The sequence below is a fragment of the Lissotriton vulgaris genome, chromosome 2_1 (genome assembly GCF_964263255.1).
Source record: "Lissotriton vulgaris chromosome 2_1, aLisVul1.2, whole genome shotgun sequence".
NCBI lineage: Eukaryota > Metazoa > Chordata > Amphibia > Caudata > Salamandridae > Lissotriton > Lissotriton vulgaris.
The window spans coordinates 1,709,089,594-1,709,114,239 of record NC_141687.1 but is presented as its reverse complement, the minus strand read 5'-3'; the positions used below and the strand labels follow the sequence as shown (position 1 = coordinate 1,709,114,239).

General features: G+C 42.1%; 1 protein-coding gene across 1 annotated transcript in view; it reads left to right on the top strand.

Annotated features, from left to right (window-relative positions):
* Positions 1-24,646, top strand: part of TSPAN32 (tetraspanin 32) — a 533,947-nt gene that overhangs the window by 480,919 nt on the left and 28,382 nt on the right. The window contains exon 7 of the mRNA XM_086957707.1: positions 21,082-21,165. Coding sequence (XP_086813833.1) covers positions 21,082-21,165 — 84 coding nt within the window. The remainder of the gene's footprint in view (positions 1-21,081; positions 21,166-24,646) is intronic.

Sequence of the window (24,646 nt, the reverse complement as noted above, 5' to 3'; positions counted from 1 at the left end):
GCCCTTCTATAATACGCCGTCCCTGCCCGTTATGTGGCTTCAGGAACCTCTTAGCTGCAGTTCCAGTATCTCTTTTCTCATTTGTGAAATGTGACCTGCCTGTTATACCGAACCCCGGCTGAAATCTGAAGCAAAGGCAGATGTATATTCAGATTTGAAACTCTTGAATGTAAGAGACCTTTATTCCGTAATTGACCTGGACACGGGAAACGCAAGCATAACAATGTCTTATTTTGGTCACTTACATGTCTGTCTTTTGTCGTTCAACACATTGTGTGATGGCAGAGCGCTGTCTCCCAGATGCTGGGGTCAGATTGTGCTAAAGTCGCACGTGTGTCCTCGCCGATGCTGTGGAGATTGTGATTTAACTGGACTTGGGTAGGCAGGGGACGAAGAGAGAAAGGAAGACACAGACCAAGGCACAAACACTTACTGAAAGGCAGATGGGAAGATAGATTGCGAATGATCCAAAGGCAATAAAGATACATGGACATATAATCTGGTAATGATGGATAGTTCATAATTAGATGTATTAAAACGTCCTTAGAAGTCCAGTGTGTGCCCATCTCTCCAGTTCTTTCCTGTACTCTACCTGTCTTTGTAGTGTCCATCACTGCTCCTCTCTTTTCTTTCTCAGTCTGTCCTTCTTGTTTCTTCCTGTAGCGCTCTCTTGTTGGCACATAGTATGTCTCTCCCTGTCTCTTTCTCCATATTTCTCCCGTCTTGGCTCTGTCTTTCTTAGTCTCTGTCTTTCTTTTGCTTTCTCTCTTTCTATGCTTCTCTGCCTCCCTTTCTCTCCTCATCTTTCTCTAGCCATCTGTCATTCTGACGCTCTCTCCTTGTCTCTCCGCCTGTCTTTCTCTGCCACTTCCTGTCTGTCTTCCTTTTCCCTCTCTCTGTATCTTTGTGTATCCTTGTCTCTGACTTTCTATTTTCTCCCTATCTTTGACTTTCGTCCTGCTCTGCCTGTCTCTCATTACCTCTCTCTCTCTCTCTGTCCTTATCTGGAATTCCTAATTTCTGTCCCTGATTTTCTTTCTTTCTACATCTCCCTCCCCCTCCTGTTTATTTCTCTCTCTTCCAGGCACCGAGCTATGGGTGTTATTAATGTCCTGGACAAACTACAAATGTTTGGTGCTAAGTGTTATTTTTGTGGTGCACTTATAATGAACAAGCATTTGCAATGCAATAGGTCTCGCATTTGCGAGAGTTGAAGCTATTAGCATTGTAAATTGCAATTATTTTTATTCATTTGTTTTGAAAACCTGCAAGCGGTGCATAAACACGCACTTTGTACCTATAATCCTTGATTACAAGAAGCAAGGCTGTAAGTAAAAGACTGCCAGCTTTGCTTCTCATAAGCAAGGACTGTAAGTACAAAGTGCTTGTTTACTCACAGCTGGCAGGTTTTCAAATGCATAAATAAAAGGCATTGTCATTTACAATGCCAATAGCTCAAACTCTCGCAAATGCGAAACCTATTGCATTACAAATGCTTGTTTTTCTTTCAGGCCGAGCAGGAAGAGGCCAGAAGTAAATGTAGCCTTGTAAATATGTGTGTTTGTATATATATATATATATATATATATATATATATATATATATATATATATATATATATATATATATTGCCATGGGGGCCTGTTTTTCACCCAGCCTAGCGTGCTTGCACATGGGCTGGTGGGAGGAACAGGTCCTCATGGGGCAACATCTAGCCACCATGCAAAATCATGTCCCACTCTATTTGAGGTACATCGATGACCTCTTTCTGATTTGGCAGGGCACTGTTCAGGAAGCACGTACTTTTGTGGAACAGCTTAACATCAATGACCTGAATCTTCAATTCACATCCACAATCAGTACTTCATCTATATGCTTTCTAGATATAGAAGTATATGTTGAATCAGGGGGCTTGGCAACAAGATTACATCGCAAGAAAAATGCGGGCAACACCGTCCTGCATGCGGCCAGTCAGCACCCCCACCATTTAATACGCAGTATCCCCTTCGGGGAGATGCTGCGCATTAAAAGAATTTGCAGTACAGAGACGGAATGTGTTAAGGCACAGGAAGCGAGTAAAATACGTTTTCTTGCTAGGGGTTATTCGGAGGCAGTTGAACAGAAAGCGATTACTCGCTCCAATACTATATCCAGAACTCAGGCTCTCACACCAAAAACACCACTTAGTGAGATGAACAGTATGCCTGTAGTGGACTCTTCACGTATAATTGTCACCTATAATCGCCAGCATAAGGAGATTCGGAAAATCTTTTCCCGCAACTGGAACCTGGTGACAGGGGATCCTGTCATCAGTGACCTGGTGGGCAGGAAACCTGAATTCTCTTTTAGAAAATCCATCTCCATGTCAGACAGGTTGGTCAAAAATCAATTGGAGCAGCCACTCTCACAGCCCTTTATGGCCCTGAGGAAAGGATTTAAGAAATGCTCAAGCTGCAAAGCTTGTAAGAATGGCTGCAGCAAGACCCAATATCTGACACCATTCAGAGAAATGCCTGTACAAATTACTAAACAGCTTACCTGCAAGACTGAGTTTGCAGTCTATGTGCTGCAGTGCCCTTGTGAGCTCCGGTATGTAGCGAGTACCCGGCTTCCGGCTCACAAGTGGATACTGCAGCACATAAGGGCAATTAATACGAAAGATCAATCTTACCCTGTGGAATGCCATTAGAGCATCCATGACAGTGACCCAAAACCTCTATCATACTATGTCATAGACTGTGTCATGCCCCTCAAAAGAGGTGGCAACAGAGATTCTTTCTTAAGGGTTTTGGAGACTAGATATATCTTAGAATTAGATAATCGTAGCCCCGGGGTCTTAATGCCAGCGAGGATCTTTACACTTGCCTATGAATTTATAAACAGAAATATATTTTATCATACTATAGGGCACTGTAATATCATTCCCGTGGCAATTTAGATATATGAAACCCAGTAGGATTCCAGCTAGCGCACACATCTATTTTGGTTTTAATTAAGTCATAAACTGCTGTTATGAAATCAAACACAGAAAAGGAATGGGCTCCTCTCTTTTAGTAATAACATATATTGTTGAAAATTCAATTAGTTTAATTTTAGTACTTTGCACTTTTTATAAATTTGCACTATATAGCAACAACTGCTCTTTGTCAATCGAGTGATGTATATGGGAATTAAGTTCAAATGTAAATATGAACTCTTTTGCATAAGCACTTTATGTAGATCCTTATTTAGGATCAACGAACTATTTGGTTTTATTTACAATAGGAAACATGAGATCCTTTTATATAACTCTATTTATATAGGGTGTTCAGCGATACATTGCACATATTTATTATATCATCTTTTTTATAAATATGTAGGGTCGTTACTCACTATGAGTTTTATCATTGTTTTATAATGTTATATATTTATATATTTATATGTATTTATATGTATTTATATATGACCATTGCGATGTATTGCACATATTTCCTATACCAACATTGAAAACTATGTATGGTTGTTACTCACTATGTGTTTCATTATTTAGATTGAGGGGAATAATGTTTTCCTTAGTCTTTTCTTTGTTTCCATACAAATAATCCACCACAAGAGGAGGGCGTTAACTAATGGTCCACCCTCTGTGTTTACTATTTATACTCCAATCGTGACATAGCAATTACATCATGTGATCAAGACTGTGGAGACAGTCGAAATGCGTCATGGCGGCATGCAGAGCAGAATTATGCACAAATAAAGCACCTTTGTTCTGGCACCGATTTTGGGTTCGACTCATCCTCATTTATCTGTTTCAAACAAGAGCTGGAGGCGCTGCCTGCGTCTGACAAGACTTTGTTCATATATATATATATATATATATATATATATATATATATATATATATATATATATATATATATATATATATATATATATATATATATATGTATACACACACAAACACACATATTTACAAGGCTACATTTACTTCTGGCCTCTTCCTGCTCGGCCTGAAAGAAAAACAAGCTTTTGCAATGCAATAGGTCTCGCATTTGCATATATATATATATATATATATTTTATATATATATATATATATATATATATATATATATATATATATATATATATATATATATATAATATAGGCACACCTTTACAAAGCTATGTTTAAACAAGCATTTACAATGCAATGGTCTCGGCATTATTAAAGGTAGAGCTATTGGCATTGCTCATGACATTTCTTTTTTTTTTTTCTTTATATCATAAATAAATGGCATTGTCATTTATATTGCCAATAGCTTAATCGCTTGCATATGCAAGACCTATTGCATTTGCACCCCCACACACACAGAGAGCCCCACACAAACAGAGCCCCCCCACACACACACAGAGCCCCCCACACACAGAGCCACACACACACACACAGAGCCCCACACACACAGAGCCCCACACACACACACACACAGAGCCCCCCCCACACACACAGAGCCCCACCGACACACACATACAGACAGAGCCACACACATACAGACAGAGCCACACACAGACAGAGCCACACAGACAGAGCCACACACACACACACACACACAGAGCCCCCCACACACACAGAGCCCCACACACACAGAGCCCCACACCGCACACAGAGCCCCTCCACACACACAGAGCCCCCCACACACCCACAGAGCCCCCCCACACACACACACAGAGCCCCCCCACACACACAGAGCCCCCCCACGCACACACACAGGCCTCGGTTTTCATCATATCTCGGACATTTGTTAAGGCCGCTTCCAATAGGCCTGGGGACGTGCGGTTAAAGAGTGGAATGGTGAGGTCAATTGGACCACAGAAGTCAACGCTGCACGTAGGAGGACTTTCCTTATGCTAGCACCAATGGGAGCACCACAGCGTTATGGAATGCGAGTGCTTGACTATACATGACGTGAACTCACGAGAGAAGCGCTTTTGTGTCACACGCGAGTGAACAGAGAGCCGTGCTGACCGCGTCTTTTGTCGCAGCGCTTAGAGGGGCGAGGCAGACAGAATAAGGAGAGGGGCGCTCTTGGGACAGGTTACATGGGCTCACTCTTACTAGTTATCTGTGGGCCCTCTACTGACTGTAAGGACACCGGAGCATCTTCAGTTCATCTCTTCTGCTTTGTCCAGCGCTCGTATAAATAGCACGCAGCAGCACTGGACTAAAAATCCGCTGCGCACAGCTGATCGGACTTTAAAAGCCATTGGTGTGTAGGCCACACACGCGTGCATCCTGCTTTCATCACAGCACGGTGAACGGGAGTGGGCGCCACCCTCCCTCCCTCCTCGTAGGAGCTGCTGCCGAAGATGAGCCGGCCATGGCAGCCAGCCATGGCAGCCAGCCACACGGGAGGTCATATGCTGCTGCTCTTAATATTTTCCAGGCGCCTCGCCCTCCTCCTTCCCGCAGCCGCCGCAGGCACATCAGCTCCTTCATCACGCACAGATCTGCGGCTTCCAATCCCGGCTGCGCCATCTTAGAGGCAGATGGAGAGGGGGTGGTGCAGTACGGGAGCGGGGTGGGGGCAGACGATTCGCTGCAAACTTCTCCGGGCAAGGTCACTGCGTGCTTTATATGCCGTCCCACAACACAGACACAAAACATACTGTCAAACAGACCCAACAATGGAACACGTAAGCCTCGGGTGGCACAGCTGCATTGGTCATGATAGCCTCTCCACCCCTCATTGAACTGATAAGAGGAACAAACCCTTCGTTCTCACTGCTGAATGTTTATGCCAAGCCGCCATAGCTGAACGCAGTATCTTTAAGGGATGGAGCGGAGATGTCTCCGAACAAAGTATATGGAATTGAAACTCAGTGAAACGAAAGATCAATCGTGGGGGAGGGGGTGCTAAGCCCCGACCTTTTCAGACTGGGGGCATGTTTTTTAAGTTTGAGTGACTGAAGACGTCACAGATAGAAAGAACCTAAAAAACACGCCCCGAATCTGAAAAAACGGGGCTTAAAGGGAGTGACGCCCCTCTCCTCCAATGGCTGGCCAGCATTTACGAGGCCAGCCAATGGAGAAGAGGGGCGGGTTCAAGCCCCCTAACATTAAATCTCGGAGCTCTGCCCACACTGCTACGCAGTGCGACGCAGTCCTCGGCCTAAAAAACTGCCCCCTGAGCGCCCCCTGCCGCCTCCAAATACATCCCCCCACACACACACATACACACTTTGCCACCTCTCTGATGGGGTATGTAGCTGACCTCCTCCTGTGCTGCCTGAAACAAAAAGATAAATGACATGAGTTATTTCACTCGTTAGAGGCTCTGAGCACGTGTTACAGTTCTGTTTAGTAGGATGGGCTGCCCCTTGTCCCGAATACATTTAAACTGAAGTAAAGTGTCGGGGCACCGGGACAGTCGTTCAAAAACCGTCACTGTCCGGGGAAATCCATTTAAAATGAAGTAAAGTGTCGGGGCACCGGGACAGTCGTTCAAAAACCGTCACTGTCCGGGGAAATCCGACACGTCTGGTGGTCACCCTACATTGCTTGTGCATACTTTACGGAAAGCAGCACTGCAGAAACGCCACGTCCTTGAATGCTGCTGCTACACTGTTGTCCTTTAGATAGTGGAAGCCAGAGCAGTGCTGTAAAACAGCAGAAAAGGGAACAGAGTGCAGCGCATCCTCTCCCATATTCTTTTGCTGATGACTCATTTGTTCCTGCGACGGAATCCATTTTTTTCTGCAGACAAGAATCCGACTCACGTGGTCAGTAACCAGTTGTTCTCTCTGCATCTTTGCCTAGGCAGCTAAGAAATAGCCTTTATTTATGTAGCCTGATTGGTTGTTTAATGTGTTTGATTTGTTAGAAGTAGCTGAGTGCATGTTCAGTCTCATGAATGGTATTTATTTTGACAGGGCCAGTCAACGAATGCTTCACGTTTTAAAAGCTGCTTAATGGTGCTAGAGAACGGAGGTTTCTCTGCTATAAGACAGCTGTCTTTCTACCTATCGGGAAAGTGCAAATACGTTTATTTGACAGTGAAAAGCGACAATTCTGCTATCAAGCGTCGATACCAATTTGTTTACCTTAACTGGGTGCAAGATGGATATTGAAGTGGTATTTTGAAAAAACTTGGCCCAAAATTTGAATGATTTCGTACAGAGGGAAATCTGATTTTGACCCTACAAAAAGTATGCATTTGTGTTCTCTCTGAGACTGAGTAATCACCAGTGACTGACTATTAATTCAAGCATTCCGCCCAACACCTTTTTGTTTTCCTCAGCACGACGTCCTAAGTACGTTGGGATGCTCAAAAATGGGTCCCATGCTCACTGTGCATTAATTAGACTATATCTCAATAAGGAAGCCTAAATAGACCAAAACAGTCTGGGGTTTCTTGTGTTCCCATCTGGAGAGGACTTGGCTTGGCAGTTTCCTGCTGGACTGTTCTTTTTGGAGCAGGACCACGGCTGGTTTGTATTTGGAGACTCTCTCTCTATTGGAGTGGGCAGAAGACAATGAACTGACTGGAATGCAGCCCCATGTAATTAGCAGGGTCTGAAAATGTACACGTTCCACTCATCACTTTTTTGTTTAACTCTGCTGTCCAGAGAGCACAAGTCAAGCTTCCTTCTCCTCCCACTTTGAAAATGATAGTTGCACTTTAGCATAACTTGTTACTGCCACCACACTGGATTATTGCAATGTATTGTTTGTGGAGCTGCCCAAGAAAATTAGATAGGAAATATCTCAGACTCTGTGGAAAAAACTCTCACCATGTCTGTATCCTCAACTTTTCTCAGACTCCATTGATTTCCTGTGGCATAAAATATCATGTTCTAAATTGCAACCCTAGTTCATAAGCTTATCTGAACTTCTGTCCCTGCCTCTTTGATGAATGTGTTCCTTATGTTCCACGCTGAAACCTAAAATGGGCAGCTAAAGAGCTGCTGGATGGTCTCAAATGTCAAAAAAGTGAGTGAAGGAAGAAAAGCTATTTAAGGTCCAGGAGAAAACTTTTCCATGAATAATCAAGGGGGGGGAGTAGCTTCATGTACTTCAAGGAAAAAGGGCTGCTTCCATAGAACTCAACGTGTAGGACAAGATACTGCAGGTACCTTGAAGTAGGGCCAGCACCAGGACACCATTTACTACTGTTAATGAGTTATAGTAATGGGGTGGGGATGGGGTACGGATGTCAATGTGCTGAAAGCGGTGGAGGCTGAGCCAAGACAAAGGCCTACAATTTCAAGCATGCAGATTACCCACGTGTTACAACAATGACAAATTAGGCACCTCTGTACAAGAGCTGTTTACTACAAACCACGTAATTCTCTGATAAGTTGCAATGCTTTTAAAAAAAAAATTTTTTATTGTGTTATCCCCATTTTTTTTATGCCCCCCAGGCACATTAGGAAATGTACAAACAAATCAGCATGATTATGATACACTTTAAACCTGACACAAAAAAAAGAAGAAAGGAAGAGAAAATTACAAGAACAAACATAGGGAAAAGACAGGCATATCAAGCAAATGATACGCATTTACAGTAGAAAAACAAAATACATCAAGTCCCAATTAGCCTTAAATCTATCCTTTTAACCTTTAAATTATATTTATCTTACGCACCCCCATTCGACCTGCCCGGCCCAATCTTCTCTTCCTTCTCCCTTTAATTCTGTATATTGACTCTTCAAAATTGTACATAGCCAGCAATCTAGCTCTCCAATTCAAAAACGTTGGAGGCTCAGAGCTAATCCACTCTCTGGTGATACATGCTCTAACCACTGCCATCATAATAAACGCGAGTGCAATTTCGGCATTATTTGTTAAAATGGACAATGACTCCAGACCCACCCCCATAATCACAAGTTCGCCCGTAATAGTTATCTGTTTTTGAAGCAAAATATTAAGCCCTCTAACTCCTGAAAAAAAATAAACAATCTTGGACACGAGAAAAACATGAATTGAGTCAGCCGCAAATAACCCACAACGACTGCACTTATCCCCGCCTGTTTTCCCCCACCGAGACACTTTCTTAGGAGAGTAATATAGGTCCCATAGAGCCATATAATACTGACTAAGAAGCCTACCTGTCATTAGAACACTATTAGCGAATTCCAACGACCTGTTTATATTAAGACCCACCACACCAAGTTTTTGCTCCCATTTAAATTGACAGTTATCCAAATCATCTGGAAGGGCTGCAACCAATTGTTGATAATATTGCCAGATCGGGGTCTTTTTCCTCATTTTCTCGATTAGCTCTCTTTTGCCGAATTGCATTCCCATATTAGCACCAGATTTAGCCATAAAGCTCCGGATTTGTAAATATTTAAAAAAAAGTCTCGCTTGTCTAGGGCGAACTTTTCTTTAAGCTCTGAAAATACCATCAGATCCCCTTGATCCCCTAAACAAGATATTCCTTTTCTATCCTATTTTAATATAACATGATCCCTAACAATCGGCAGAAGCAACGCAGAGGCCTTAAATGAAGTATAAAAATTCAATTTTGAAATATGGCATAACCGTTTAATTTGCTCCCACACTCTGTGGGCAGCCCTCAAAATCTTAAATCTTGTTTTTTTGTAATACGATGGCTCTACAATAGTCACTAGGCAGCCATTGGCTTCCTCACCCATAATAAGCTCATAGATCGACGGCCGATGACATAAAAAGATAGCAGCTTTTTTTATCCCCAAGATCAATGGCCCCATAATCTGCATCATGGCAGCCCAATAGTACATTATAAAGTGTGGGACACCCCAGCCACCACGATTTCTTGGAAGGATCATTTTCTTATGAGCCCTTTGTGTTCTCCGGTAACCTCACAAAAATCTTGAACATAGTCTCTCCAATTTTAAAAACAGAGGAATCGTTCTGAATATATACAAAAATTTAGGAAGAACAAGCATTTTTAAGACATTGCATCTACCATGCAGGGAGAGATGAAGATGATCCAAACGTTCCAGAGTAATGTTGACCCTCTCCATCACTGGAAGAATATTCAGGGCAGGGATCTCATCGACGATAGGAGTGATTTTAATTCCCAAATACGTTGCCTCTGACATAACTACCACACCTGCCGGGGGATCTTGACCAGAATACAGAACTTGGGTTTTTTGAATATTGAGCTTGTACCCCGAAAAAGAACCAAACAGTGTTGCTAAGGCTTTAATTACTGGAAGAGCTGTTGCCAATTCACTAGTTACTACAAGTATATCATCGGCATAAGCCAATGCTCTATAATCAACTCCGCTGAGATTAATTGGTTTGATATCGTCATGATGGTTTAATTTGCACAGAAATAGATTCATATATAAGGAAAATAAAAGGGGAGAACACAGACACCCTTGACTGATATTAAATTCAACTGATTCCAGCCCTGAAATCCGTATAGTGGCCCCGGACTGATGTATAAGGTCGTTACTGCTTGGATAAATTCTGGGCACAAACCTTTCCACCTCAAAACCTCCCACAAATAGCACCAGGAGACCCTGTCGAACACCTTTTCTGCATCCAACAGGATCACCCCCAGCGCTAAATCTGTTGCCTGTGCCCAATCCAGAAGGGTAATAAACCTTCTTACATGGTCAACAGTATCCCTCCCTGGAATAAATCTGTGTTGTACACTAGATACGAGGGGAGTTATGACTCACCCTAACCGCAAAGCAAGAATTTTTGAAAATATTTTACTATCCGAGTTAATTAGCGATATCAGTCTGTACGATGAAAGGGAAACCTCGGGCTTGCTCTTTTTGAAAAAAACAATAATCGTTGTTTTTCTCCATGACTCTGGTGCTATCCCTCATTGCGCATTAAGAAATAAGGTCACAAGCTCAGGTATTAATACACAGCAAAAAGTTCTGTAAAATTCAAGCGGAATATTGTCAGGCCTACTGCCTTGCCCATAGCTAACTATAAGATCGCTGGCTCCACCTCTTCCCAAGTTACATCTGCTGCTACAGCCGCATTTTGAACCTGTGAAACTTTATTAGTCTCCAAATTGCCACAAAATTCTTCCATTTGTCCTGCTATATTTATTATTACATCCTCTGTACATAAACCTGCGTAGAATCTACGAAAGACCTTCAAAATATCAGTCGGCGACTCCGGTACCCTATCATCATGAGCACATATCCTGGATATTCGATTAAAATTCTCCCTTTGGCGCAATCTTTTGGCTAGAATTCTACCCGCATCCTCCCCTAATTCATACACCTGAGCTCTATGCACAGCAAACTTGATTACAATCTCTGTTACAAAATGTTGATGAATTTTCATTTTCAGAATAGTAATTGCTTTTAGAGTATCATCTGTATTTTGCTGATGCAAAAGCTCATCCATAAACTGAATCTCCAATGGCCTAAGTTGTTTCATCCGGTTTTTCGTTTCCGTATGCAGCTTACGTTGCTTCGCAATCGAATAGCTCAATGTGGCGCCCCTCACACCAGCTTTAAATGCGTCCCAAACAATGGAGACTGAGGCTGTACCCTGATTTATCTTAAAAAGCTCTAAAATCCAGGTGCGCATATGTTCACAGTATTCGGAATCAAGCAGCAGGTTATGTTCAAAAGTCCATGGTTTTTGCTGCTGCTCGATTTTCAAACCAAATTCCAATACCTCAGACCCCCCTACCCCGTCCCCCCCAGTTGAGGCGTAAGGACTGAGTCCTCCATGATGGAAAGTGGATTTTGAAGTGTGCATCCCCGTTAGCCCCCGTGACCCTTCGCAGCCTCTGCACCCCCCCCAGAATAAACTTTTCTCTTTTTTGAACCGTTCCAGAAACCATTAGAGGGCCCTATAGCTAATTGACATGCATGTTAACCTCACATTGCCTGCAAAAATTCCTCTGCCAATATTTCTGACACAAAATACCGAGTCTTCTCCTTGTAGATCACTTTTAGCTATGCAGTGTTCAGCAGAAAAGCCTGCCCCCCTTTAGACTGAAAAGCTGAGATCATTTGACGTAGCCTCCATCTCTGTTGAGCTGCAGCCTGACAAAAGTCTGGACGAATAAAGAAATCACACCCCTTGCCCGTCCTCCTCCTGTCTGGCCTAGCCAAATCATACAGAGCCTCACGCAACAAATAATTATTCAAACAGATCAAGCCCCAGGCTCATTAGATCTTTTGGGATGGAGGTAGTTTCCTACGCCGATGACACTCAGATCTTGCTGTCTCTCGCCCAGCCGGTTAGCTCTTCTGCCTCCAAGTTTAGACACTGTATGGAGGCAGTCGCGCAATGGATGATTGACAATTCATTGAGGCTAAACGGCGAGAAGACGGAGATCCTTGTGTTTGGCGAGAAGGAAGACATCTGGTCTCCGGAATGGTGGCCCGTATCTCTGGGGACTTGCCCGGTTCCAACCCGGGTAGCACGAAATCTGGGGGTCATGATTGACCCGGCCCTTGACATGGATCATCAAGTAAATAGGACCATCTCCACCTACTGGGGCATTATTAGGATCTTGCGTAAAATCAAGCACTATCTGTGTATTCAAGCCCGGAAACAGACTGTGGTAGCACTGATAGCCTCTCGGCTTGATTATTGCAATGCCCTTTACGCTGGAGTTAATAAGGGTTTGTTGCAAATACTTCAAACTGTGCAAAATGCCGCGGCTAAGTTTGTACTTGACCTACCCAGGAGGTCATCAGCAACTTTTGCCAGGAAATCCTTGCACTGGCTTCCAATTGATGCCAGGATTTCCTTTAAAGTTCTTTGTCTGGTTTATGCAGCTTTAAACAGTAAAGAGACCGGAGGAGTATAAGGTCTTTTGATTCCCTATGTTCCCTCTAGAAACCTCCGCTCCTCAAAAAAGCTTCTCCTATCAGTCCCCCGAGTTCGAAGAGCTAGTTGGGGGGGGGGGGGGGGTAGAGCTTTTTCCAGTCTTGCTCCCAGATGGTGAAACATTGTTCCCCATGAAATTAGGACGCTGCCCTCAATGCTAACCTTCAGAAAGGCCCTGAAGACATGGCTCTTTGTCAAAGCGTACCCTTAGTTCTCTGGTTTTTGCCTTTTATGATTCTTGTGTAGGCGCCTTGATGCTTTCGGGCAAAGTCTGCGCGTTATAAGTTTTATTTCATTCATTCATTCATCAAGATTGCCCTGGGTTTTTCATTAGACCCTCCTGCTTTCCCTCTCTGGCCAAAAGGAAATCTATGCGCTCTGATAATCTCTGTCTCCCAATTCCATTGCTTTAAATCAGGAAAGGCTTCAGAAAATAACTCAATGACATATTGTCTCACATCCTTCCCCTCCCTGCCCTCAGGAACCCCCAACACACACAGATTGTTCCTTCTGGAACGGTTTTCCAAGTCAGTTAGTTTCCAATTGGTATCTTCTCTTATTTTTTGCAATGCTGTGACCATCGCCTTCTGTTGAACTAACTGGTCTTCCATTACTGATATCCTCTCCTCCGCTTCCCCAATCCTGGTTGATATTTCAGTACATGTCTTGGCAATACGACGCACAGTATTCTGAAGCTTATGGACTCCACCCTGGGTCCGCAGGCCTTCAGCCTTAGTTTCCTCTCTATGTGCCATTATCACCCTATATATCGTATTGCGCGTAATTTCGTTATCGCCATTGAGCTTTGCAACATAACTATCAACAGCGCCTTTACCATCCGGCTGAGAGGAGGGTGAACAGTCCCATACCAACGGGCCAACAGGGGTCGGATTCTCTTTGAGAGAGGGACTTCCAGAATCTTGTGTTTTCCGAACTGTCTTCTGATTCATAGAGAGCTCAAAACTTGGATCATCGTCGTCTCGCTGAGAGCTATTTTCATCCACCCAGTCACCAAGAACACTCTCATTCTCATTCTCTGAGAAGTTGGAGATATCAGACATTGAATAAAACTTCCCACCAGAGCCACCGGATTCCATATCATTCAATATCTCCTCTACTTGATTTTCAGGTTGCTGTGGTTTCTGTAGACCTCCCACCGCCTTTAACAGTTTTGTTCCGGAATTGGGGCATACTAGCATACCAGAGTCAGCTCCCGCCACCCTCTCACAATTGCTAGCTAAGCTGTTAGTTGATAAAGTAACACTGTTTGGTGCCACTGTTCCATTCACAGCACTTTTTTCTCCTACAGCTACTGATACAATATTGCAACCAAGTCCCCCTCACACCTGACCTGAAAGCTGGTTGTCAAGTTGCTCCTCAGGTTTGCCTCTCGCTGTGGGTTTCTTTTTAAAAATTGCCGGGACAGTTCGTTCTCTCTGGGGCATTCCGGATTGCTTCCCTTCCCTGCTCTGTGGTGGGGTGGCCGCCACCGCCTCCGCTTCACCCTTTTGCCGCCCGTCATTGCAGCCATCATCCACAGAGCAGCTTCTATTCTGCCATCCCTCTCTGTCCCAGGACTGAGGGGGTGCCGCCACTTCTGCAGGAGTAACCGCCGCCGCCTTTGAAACTGCTTCTGTTGCGGCTGGCGCCCCCGGGTCTTAGCGCCCTTCCCGCTCCCTTTCGGATCTACTCTGCACAGTAACGTTGGTGCAGGTAGTACCATCAGTTCAGCACTTTTCAAAAACTTCCCTCCGCTGATAACGCTGGTATCGCTTGAGCTGCGCCGAGACCGCCAATTAGAGCGACAGCCGAATACCGTTGCCAGAGCAGATCGATTTTCAAGGACAGAGGGGAGCGGACACTTGCAGTGGATCTTGAGAAATACCGCCACAGCATTACCCTTGCATTTCACAGCGTCACACCGAATGCTGAGAACCAGGTGAGGAGGGAAGCACGGGGAGGCTTCCTCACGGGGAGCACCACCCAAGCCTCTCACTCAGCCGCCGCTGCGGCCACCATCTTGCCTCGAGAAGTTGCCATGCATCGACTATTGTTGCCTTTTCTGCCTCTTCAGTGCCTCTGCCATTGTCTGCTCCCTTAGAACTGCGAGATTCTACTGCACATCTCTATGTCTTTTGTGGGACCTCAGTAAAGGCCTTTACTCTGGCTGCCAGTGTTTGCCACTGCTGTACCAATGGCACCTCTTAGCAGGGCCCAAACACATTCCATAATGTGATTGGCCACTAGGTGTCACTGCTATACCAAAAACACTCATTTGCCGGACCTTCGTTCAAACCATAATCTGCCTGGCAACTAGGTGTCACTGCTATACCATTGTCTCACTGCCCACTCAAAAGTCTCAGTCACCGCGTTTAACTGTGACTGGGCTCTGGGTCTCAGTCCTAAATGAGTGTTTGCCTGCCTTTATTTATAGGTTTTATATAGTGCTAACTAGACCCGAAGGTATCAGTGCGCTTTACATCATTGTGAACAAAATAATAATCAAGTCGTTGAACATATGATGCGAGACATGTTAGATTCAAATCCACACAAAATATATACAAGGGGAAAAAAAGTTAAGCGATGAGGGTTTCATTCTCCCTGTACAGTGAGCAGCCTCTGTGTGCCACTGACTCAATGTATGAAGCTGGCACAATACATCTGGCCATTCCCCAGCGGGGCATGAGTTTGTTGAAAGCCATGCTGTTCTTTGAGAGGACTGACATTCGGCCATTGGAGGTGGACAGGCTCATTGTTGTGTTGTGCACCTTTAAGAATTGTCCTCATGTTCATTCACGAGCATTTGCATGCACTTGCTATAGAATGTTATTATTAAATAGTGTATTCTATGTCTTCAGTTGTTCTCTTTGAACTGACTGCGGTTTCTGTAGCAGCTGTTCAAGGAGAAGGACTGAGGAAAGGAAGCTCCGTTGGGTAACTTATTATCTCAATAAACTACTCAAGAACCAACATTATTCTGGATTCATACTTAACAAATTGGCGACGATCCTGCCAACGGAGAGAACCCACTTTTGAAGTTTTAATTCACTTTTGAGGATTTTCGTTTCATCTTGTTATGGATCTATAACGAAGGAAATTCACAGAAAATCCTATTGTGAACTTCTTTTTCTGCCACCCGCATTCATATGGCTCTCTGATTCGGTAACGTATATTATTTTTTTTTATTTTCTGAAAGATTTGCTCACCGGTTCCATTATCCACCGGCATCTTTTGAAGTAGACGCTCGCGCAACGGAATCCTTCAGAACGTTCAAGCAAGTACGTCTCAGCGCCCTCGCTTTTGATGACGTATATTACGTATCTGACGTAGTGCGAGGTCACGTTGAGGTTAATCAACGTGCGGCCATTTTGGATTTCGTACACTTTTGGATTTAACTTCGGAAATACGAGCGATCTGTTAATTGTTACCGTTCAGGAGCATTTGAATATTAATCAATATCGTTTTCTCCTTTCTTCAGTTCCCGATTCATTAATATGAAGCTGTAAGGTACATTTATTAATTATTTTGTCATTTTTTTTATTCGCTTGTGAAAGGAAGCTTTTAATTTAATAATGGCTTCCCAACAGAACTTTACAATACAAAATCCATTACCATTTTGGTCTTCTGGTTGCGACCCCCCATTAAATGGTTGGAATGGAAAGCGTACTTTATGAATTTCATTAAAGCGATTGATGTTGACAAAAAAATGTCTGCAGAAAGGAAAAAAACTCTTTTTCTTTATTCTCTTGGTCCAGCTGGCTTAAACATGTATGAAAAATGCAGAAAACTGCCGTAAGTGGTGATATGGGTGAATTTGTTATTATTCTTAAAGATTTTGACAATCATTTCTCACCCAAAGTATGCATTGGCATAACTCGTTACAAATTTTTTCATAGAAAACAAGAATCTAATGAAATCATCGATGAATATGTCTCAGCTTTAAAGCTAATTGCTGAAGATAGTAAATTTGAACAATTAGAAGATCAGTTAATAAGAGACCAGGTTGTCATGCACGCATGTGATACTTCTATTCAAGATCGTTTGTGGATTAACGGTGATTCTGATCTGAAAGACATTTTAGCACTAGTGAGGAAAGCAGAACTCTCAAGTCGTAGTGCTAAAGGTTCAAAGAAAGAAAACAAGTCAGAAGACAAAAGTGAAAATATAATTAGCAAAATTAAAGACAAATCATATGAAAAGAATGAGAAGTCCAATTAAAAAAATTCTAAGCATGATTTTTCTAAAGACAAAGAAAATTTTAAAGAAATTTGAAATGTTTTCGTTGCGGAAGCAGTTCTCATCTCGCTAACAGCAAGACTTGTCCTGCTTTAAAACACAAATGCTCTAATTGCAATATTATAGGGCATTTTGCTAAAGTCTGTTATAGAAAAAAGTCTGTTAAGGTGAAATGTGTTAATGATGATAATGTTTCAAGTTCTAGTGATGATGATAATTCTATCAAAAAGATTTCATTCAACACCGTTTTAGATAATAAGATTAGTGATAGTTCCAAAGAACTATTTTTATTAAATATTATTGACAAAGAGAATAATAGAAAGAAACCTCTTTGCTTATTATCTTTAGGTGGTGTTGAAGTTCAAATATATGCTGACTCTGGTTCCCCATATACAATAGTCAATGAAGCTATATGGAAGAGTATGTTTGTTAAAAAACTTGGAAATGATCTATTACCACCTGACATTCGTCCAGTGGGGTTTTCTGATGAAAAAATTGACATTCTTGGATTTAGACCTCTTTTATTCAGATTTAAAGGAAGAGAGGCGTTTGGTAAATTATATGTTTCAAAGAAAGGTCCCTCTGTTTTGGGATGGATGGATCAAGGGAGTCTTGGTATAATACTCAATCCTAATAGTGAAGATCCAGTAATGTTATTGGATGATAATACAGATTTTTGTAAGGATATTTTGAACGAAAATCCTAATGTGTTTAAAAAAGTTATTGGAAAACTAAATGATTTCAAACATCATATTGTTCTTAAACCTGATGCGTATCCTAAGGTACATAAAGTAAGGAATGTTCCCATTGTATTGAAAAAAGAAGTTGAATCTGAGCTTGAAAAACTGGTTCAAGCTGATATTATTGAACCTATTGAGTCATCACAATGGATTTCTCCCATTGTGGTGGCTCGACGCAGCAATGGCAAATTGAGGCTATGCATTGACCTTAGGCACTTGAATAATAATATTGTTGTGGACAAATTTCCACTGCCCAAAATCTCAGAAATGTTAAGCTTAATTAAAGATGCTAGCTGGTTTTCTACAATAGACTTGTCAGCCGCTTATCATCAAATTCCACTCACTGATGAGAGTAAACCTTTAACTGCATTCATCACCCCTTCAGGATGTTTTCAGTATAAACGGTTACCTTTTGGTTTAGCATCCGCAGCTGCCATTTTTCAAAGATTAATGCGCCGATTATTCAGCAAGTTTGACAATGTGAGGTGTTTTCAGGATGATATACTTGTTTTTGGGAAAGACAGAACTCAACATGACAATATCTTGAATGAGGTTTTGAGTGTTTTGAAGGAAAAAGGTTTAACAGTAGAACACTCCAAGTGTAAGTTTGGTGTGAGATCTATCACCTACTTGGGACATGTTATTAGTGGAGAAGGAGTTTCCACTAAACCTTCTTTGGTTGATTCAGTAATAAATGCTCCAAGTCCCGGGAATAAAGATGAAGTAAGATCTTTTGTAGGTCTAGTTGAATTTTACTCGAAGTTTGTTAAGAACTTCTCGAGTAAAATTTTCAATATCAGACAATTATTAAAGATTAAATCTAAATTTCTTTGGTCTAAAGAGTGTAATGAAGAATTCAACAATATTAAATGTGAAATTGCAAAAGCTCCAGCTTTGAGTGCTTTTGATCCCGAATTGGACAATGTGATTACTGTTGATGCGAGCAACAAAGGTCTTGGCTGTGTATTTTCACAACTAGATTCTGAGGGGAAGGAGTACATAATTGCCTATGCTTTGCGTTCCTTATCTCCTACTGAGGGAAATTTCTCGGTGATAGAGAAGGAATCCTTAGCTTGCATTTGGTCTTTAGAACATTTTAGAGCTTACGTTTGGGGGAAACCTTGCATTCTCAGGACCGATCATAAACCTTTAGTGAGGCTTTTAACTACAGAAGGTTTATTTAATGCTTCACCCAGAATAGCCAGGAAGTCCTTAAGATTACAGGATTATAATTACAATGTGGTTTATGTGCCAGGTAAAGAGAATGTAGTGGCTGATTTTCTTTCACGTATGCCAATAAATCTTGTGGATAGTTCTGACCACGAGTGGGAGAATATTCAAGTTGTTTTGGTTCATGATCATGGTCTTCCTTGCATAGATAGAGAAGATTGGGATTTATCCTATAAGAAAGATTCTGTTTTGGTGGAATTATCTTCTTTCATTTCAAAGGGATGGCCTGTTAAACACAATTTATCAGATGAATTAAAGCAATTGTGGGAGATTCGTGATGAGTTTTCTATTTTGAATGGTAACATTTTACGGAATGGAAGAGTTTTTCCTCCTAACTTTAGAAAAAGGATTGTGGAAATGTGTCATGAAGGTCACTGTGGCATAGTGAAAACTAAGCAGAAAGTTAAGCAGTGGTTCTGGTGGACTGGAATGGATTTATTTATTGAGAGAATCATTAGAGATTGTGTGTGGTGTGCTAACTCTGATAAGACCTTAATAACTTTGAAACCGGCTATGGCTGAGCCAATTATTCCTAAAGCACCTTGGCACACAATTGCTATTGATATTATGGGGCCTATTGGAGCATCTAACAAGTATGTTTTAACTGTTATCGATTTATTTTCAAGATGGCCAATTCTGAAAGTGGTTGAAAAAATTACTTCTGAGGTTGTAATAAATTTTTTGGATGGTGTTTTTGTTGGAGAAGGGCTACCTGTGTTGTTGATTAGTGATAACGGTGTACAGTTTGTTTCTAACGTTGCCAAGGATTATTTCAAAAAAGTTGGTATAAGGCATTGCACTACTTCCTTATACAATCCGAGTGGCAACGGTATGGTTGAAAGGTTTCACAGAGTACTAAAAAATGCTGTACAAGGTGCTGTGGCTAACGATTCTGATTGGGAATTACAATTGGTGAAGACTATTTGGATGTATAGAACTTCACCTCATGAAGTTTTAGGTACGACACCTTTTGAGGTTATGAGGGGAAGGTCGGTACGCACTAAGTGTAATCCTGAATGGATGGTTTCCAATATGAAACCAATGATTCCTTTTGAAGAGTTAAGGGACAGAATAAAAGACAAACATCTGAAGGTTAAGGATGTGTATGATTTGAAACACAATGTTAAGTTTTGTGATATTAGTGTAGGATCTTGGGTTAAAGTTAAAAAACCTTGGAAGGTTAAAAAAGTTGAGAGTCAATTTTCTGAACCATTAAAAGTAGTAAATATTTACAGAAATGCAGTACGTTTGAGTGATGGGAAAGTGTGGAACTTAAAACGGATTGCAGTTCTTAAAAGTGACATTAGTTTGTATAAAAATACTGGAAATTCTGGTTTGTCTAAGGGAATCTCACAACATTTTATCATTGAAGATGACCTTATCAAAAATCAAAATTCTAATGTAGGAAGCGGTTTAGCTAGTTCTTCAACAGGTATGCATGGTGCTGTTGCTTCTACTGTTTCTTCTGAAGGTACGAATAATGCAATAACATTTAAAGAAATGGAAAGTACTACTGTTACATCTCAAGGGGTAAACAGTGCTGTAACATCTAAAGAAATGGAATGTGCTTCTACATCTGTAAGAACATCTGAGGAGATAAATAGTGCTGTAGCATCTAAAGATTTGGAAAACATTGTTGTTGCAGGAACATCTAGGGCAATGGAAAATGTTGATGTTGCTCCTTCTGTGGCTACGCCTATTGATGCTATTACCAATGTTGATCGTTCTGTTAGAGCTAAATCAAAACCTTCATGGCTAAAAGATTTTGTTTGTGATGACTTTTCTGATTAATGTATTTTTATGTTTTTTTTATTTTATTTTGTTTTACTATTAGGAGGAAGATGTGTTGTGTTGTGCACCTTTAAGAATTGTCCTTGTGTTCATTCACGAGCATTTGCATGCACTTGCTATAGAATGTTATTATTTAATAGTGTATTCTATGTCTTCAGTTGTTCTCTTTGAACTGACTGCGGTTTCTGTAGCAGCTGTTCAAGGAGAAGGACTGAGGAAAGGAAGCTCCGTTGGGTAACTTATTATATCAATAAACTACTCAAGAACCAACATTATTCTGGATTCATACTTAACACTCATGCTTTGTCTGTTCTGTTGCAGGACTGCCTGCAGGCGATGGAAGTGTTCTTGAGCAGGCACATGTGGTATGTGTCCTGCCTGCTGCTCCTGACGCTGGGATTCACGGTAATCAACATTACTTTTATGCTATTCTCATGTTTTCTTATTCATAGTGATCTATGCTGTTCCCTCTTTGCACTTACCTGTATTTTTCCTGCTTTTTTCTTACTTACTGCCACTTTCTGAAACATGGATAAACTGTATCCTTGAGGTTGGTAGTAATGTGCTCTGTTTGGCAGTCGCTGCTGGTTTCCACGTCTGTTGGTCGTGCATTCTGGTTGTGAGCTTTCTTTTTGGAAATAAACTCTTGAAGAGGTGTCTGATGTCTGTCATTCCAGCTTACTTCCTACTGATGTTAAGCATATCTAGTGAGGATCATAAGCCCACCAATGTTGTGGAGGATGCCCAAGTTGTTCCCGGTAAAGGCTTCTTATCGAGGAGTTGGCAATTTGAAACAAGCACTGGCAAAGCCAATAGGTCTTGTCTATGCAGGAGCTATTGTCTTTTAGCTATGTTGTAAGCAGTGTGGCTGCTGTGCAACTTCAGTAAAAGTTAGCAAAAAGGATTTTTTCTTATGGAAGGTGTGGTTTTCCAACAAAGACAATGTGCGGGAAGGTAGTAGGTAACAGGACATTTTAAAAAAACACAGTGGTGTGTCAGGCACTGGCCAGATAATTACACTTTTTATCTAGTGGTTGGGGTAACACAGACAACGGGAGGTTGAGGAGTGGGAGGAAAGTAGCAACACAGACAACGTAAGGAATGGGTGTGGGGGTGTGAAGCAACACAGTCAGCAAGAGGGTGCAGGTGTGAGGGAAGAAGCAACATGGACAAGTATGGGGGTGGGTTTGGGGAGGAAAATAAAAAGAAAGGTTGGGGAAAAAGAAAATACTACCTCTATCAGCAGAAGGAGAGAAATCAAGATGAAGCCATAAGTACTTGGTCCGTGCTCCATATATAAGAGGAAGTCAAGCTTCACTTGATGGCGGATTAGGAGGCAGCAAGTAAGAGTGACAAAGAAGTCAATAAATGGTAAGCAAAGGCCAGGCTCCAAACCCCTTCTTGTACACAATATCACTCACTAGCAACAGTGCATTGTGCTGTCTAAGGCAAGATCTTAAGAAGGTCAAGCACATGCTAAGACCTGTAAAAGTGAAGGGGAGCATGGCCACAGCTGAAGCACAACTTCTTAGGATACAAAATTACAAATATTACACCTGCACAGTGGGCCTTATATAAATTGCCACAGAAAGGTCTTAGGCCCCTTCTGTAATAATGAAGCACCTGCATAGGATTACAATGTGTGTAAATGCCTGCTATGCTCTTGGGCAAAGCTGATGTGGCTTATTGACTCAATTTAAACTAGGGGTTTATGTACATAAGCAGAGGTATATTTGTACTGCGAAAATGTACCTGCGATGCGACAAAGCCCAGAGGAACACTGAAGTACCGGGTTTTAAGAACCCAGCGGTGCCAGGGTACAACACCCGAAGACTTCGAGTTCTCCTGTTTCGGACTACAGAAACACAGAGTCTTCTAGGTGAAGTCAAAGATCGTATATATTGGCTGCAGCCAGTAACAGGTATCCTAGAAGTACAACAACGTGTATATTCTCAGGAGACTGCTCAATCTTACAAAGCCAGCCTTCCCTTTTTATACAAAATATTATGCTTTAGGCAAACATCCCTTATTTTACAGTTGACCATTCACATATTTCCACTACAAAGAAAAAGCAGAGTCATGATGACAAGACCATATTTCAGTTTGTCCAACCCATAATCAATTATCCAGCAAGGCCCAGTATTTCCATCAGATATCGACGGACCCCCAATAAAAACGGGAACCTCCTCATCGTAAAGCAAGTCATAAAGAAAGAAACAGAGACAGGTGTGGATGAGATTAGACATAGCTGGTGTGCAATGAAAAGGTTTACGATATGTGTGCTTCGATGCTAATCTCATTTGGCCACTGGGAATGAACTGGCCGAACAGGTTTGGCTTCAGGCAGTGGACTCAGCTCGCCCAGGTCACAGAAGAGTCAGCAAAGGTATACGTGTCCTTCTGACTCGATCTCAGCTTCAGTCATTGTGCCTAGGTGAGGGCAACCACAAAATGGCTGCCGCTCACAAAATGGAACCCGAGGGTTCAGAACGGAAACTCTGAATTCGGGGTGACTTCGTCACTCGAATATGACGGAAATGCTTGTACATAGTATCTCAATCATTACCGGTCTGCCAATACCAAAATCGTCATGATACGATGATGTTTAGAACACGGGTCCAGAATCTTCAGTACTACAGACCCTCCTTTTGCCCTTACATAGGCAATAACCTATACTCATGCTAATCTGAGTCCAGGTCTGTATTCATAAAATCATTGAGATGTTGCTGTAGCATCATCCTATTTCTTAGCTCGTTTCTCGATACAGGTTTCCTTACACATGATGTAGCACAGAGGCCACATATTGCAGGAGCACACTGTACACACAGACAAAACAGGAAAAGAATGGCTAAGATCATCCCAATGACTATCAGAATCTTCCATCCCCAGGTGGATATCAGTTCCCAGAACCACTCCATCAATGACCAATCCCCTTTATCCAGATGGATAGATTCAGAGATCTTATGCAATTTGGAGATGGCCTGGTAAACTGTCGGAGCGTTGTCGGGAATGAAAATACAACAACTTGATTGGATCACTTTACATACCCCACCTCAGTCTGCAAGTACGACATCTAATGCGACCCTATTCTGAAGAGTCATAAGGCGATCCGACTGGAGCTCGGCCGTCAAATTACTAAGGGCACCGGCAGTCTCAACTATGGTGGATTCAACCACCCTTGTCAATTGCCTTATGTTCCTGCTGTTAACCATAGGTCCCCAAAACGGCAGAAAACCCTTCACAAAATCTCCAAATTCTTCACCCGCAGTGTCTTCTTCACTTATGACACCTCTAACTATCCTTGTCCTGTGGTAATCTGCTGTAGCCGTGTAGGTGGGAGGCAACAGGAATGAGACAAAACATGTACCCGAGAAATCAGGGGGCAACCATGTATAGGCTCTATCATGGCAAATGAAATAAGTACCCTTTGCTGCTAAAAACGGAGGGGAAGTCTGAGACGTAAAAATGTATGTCTCAGTGCAGATGCTTTTCCCTAATTGAGCTCCGGGATTCTTGCCATTACCTTGCAGACATAGGTGACCATGATGGGGTACGATCCAAATCGAGGAGGATCTCTTTGCTCGCTGGTTCTCACTCAAAGCAACTCCATACTTCGTTATATTCCATCTAACGTAGGCTTGCAACTCATCTCTAGGAATCGTTCTGTATGAGTCAATTGTTCTGCTTATATTTGCAATTCCTATTACCAATGCTTTGTTGCTCGAGTTACTTCTCGTGGAACGCGGAGGATATGGTTCGATGGCATATATGAACATCGTTTGAAACACCCACAAGGAACCATCATAGCTAAATGGCAAGACCAAGTATGGGATACCTTTATCCGTCGTATGTGGCATAAGACCACACACCCAACAATTAGTCGTATT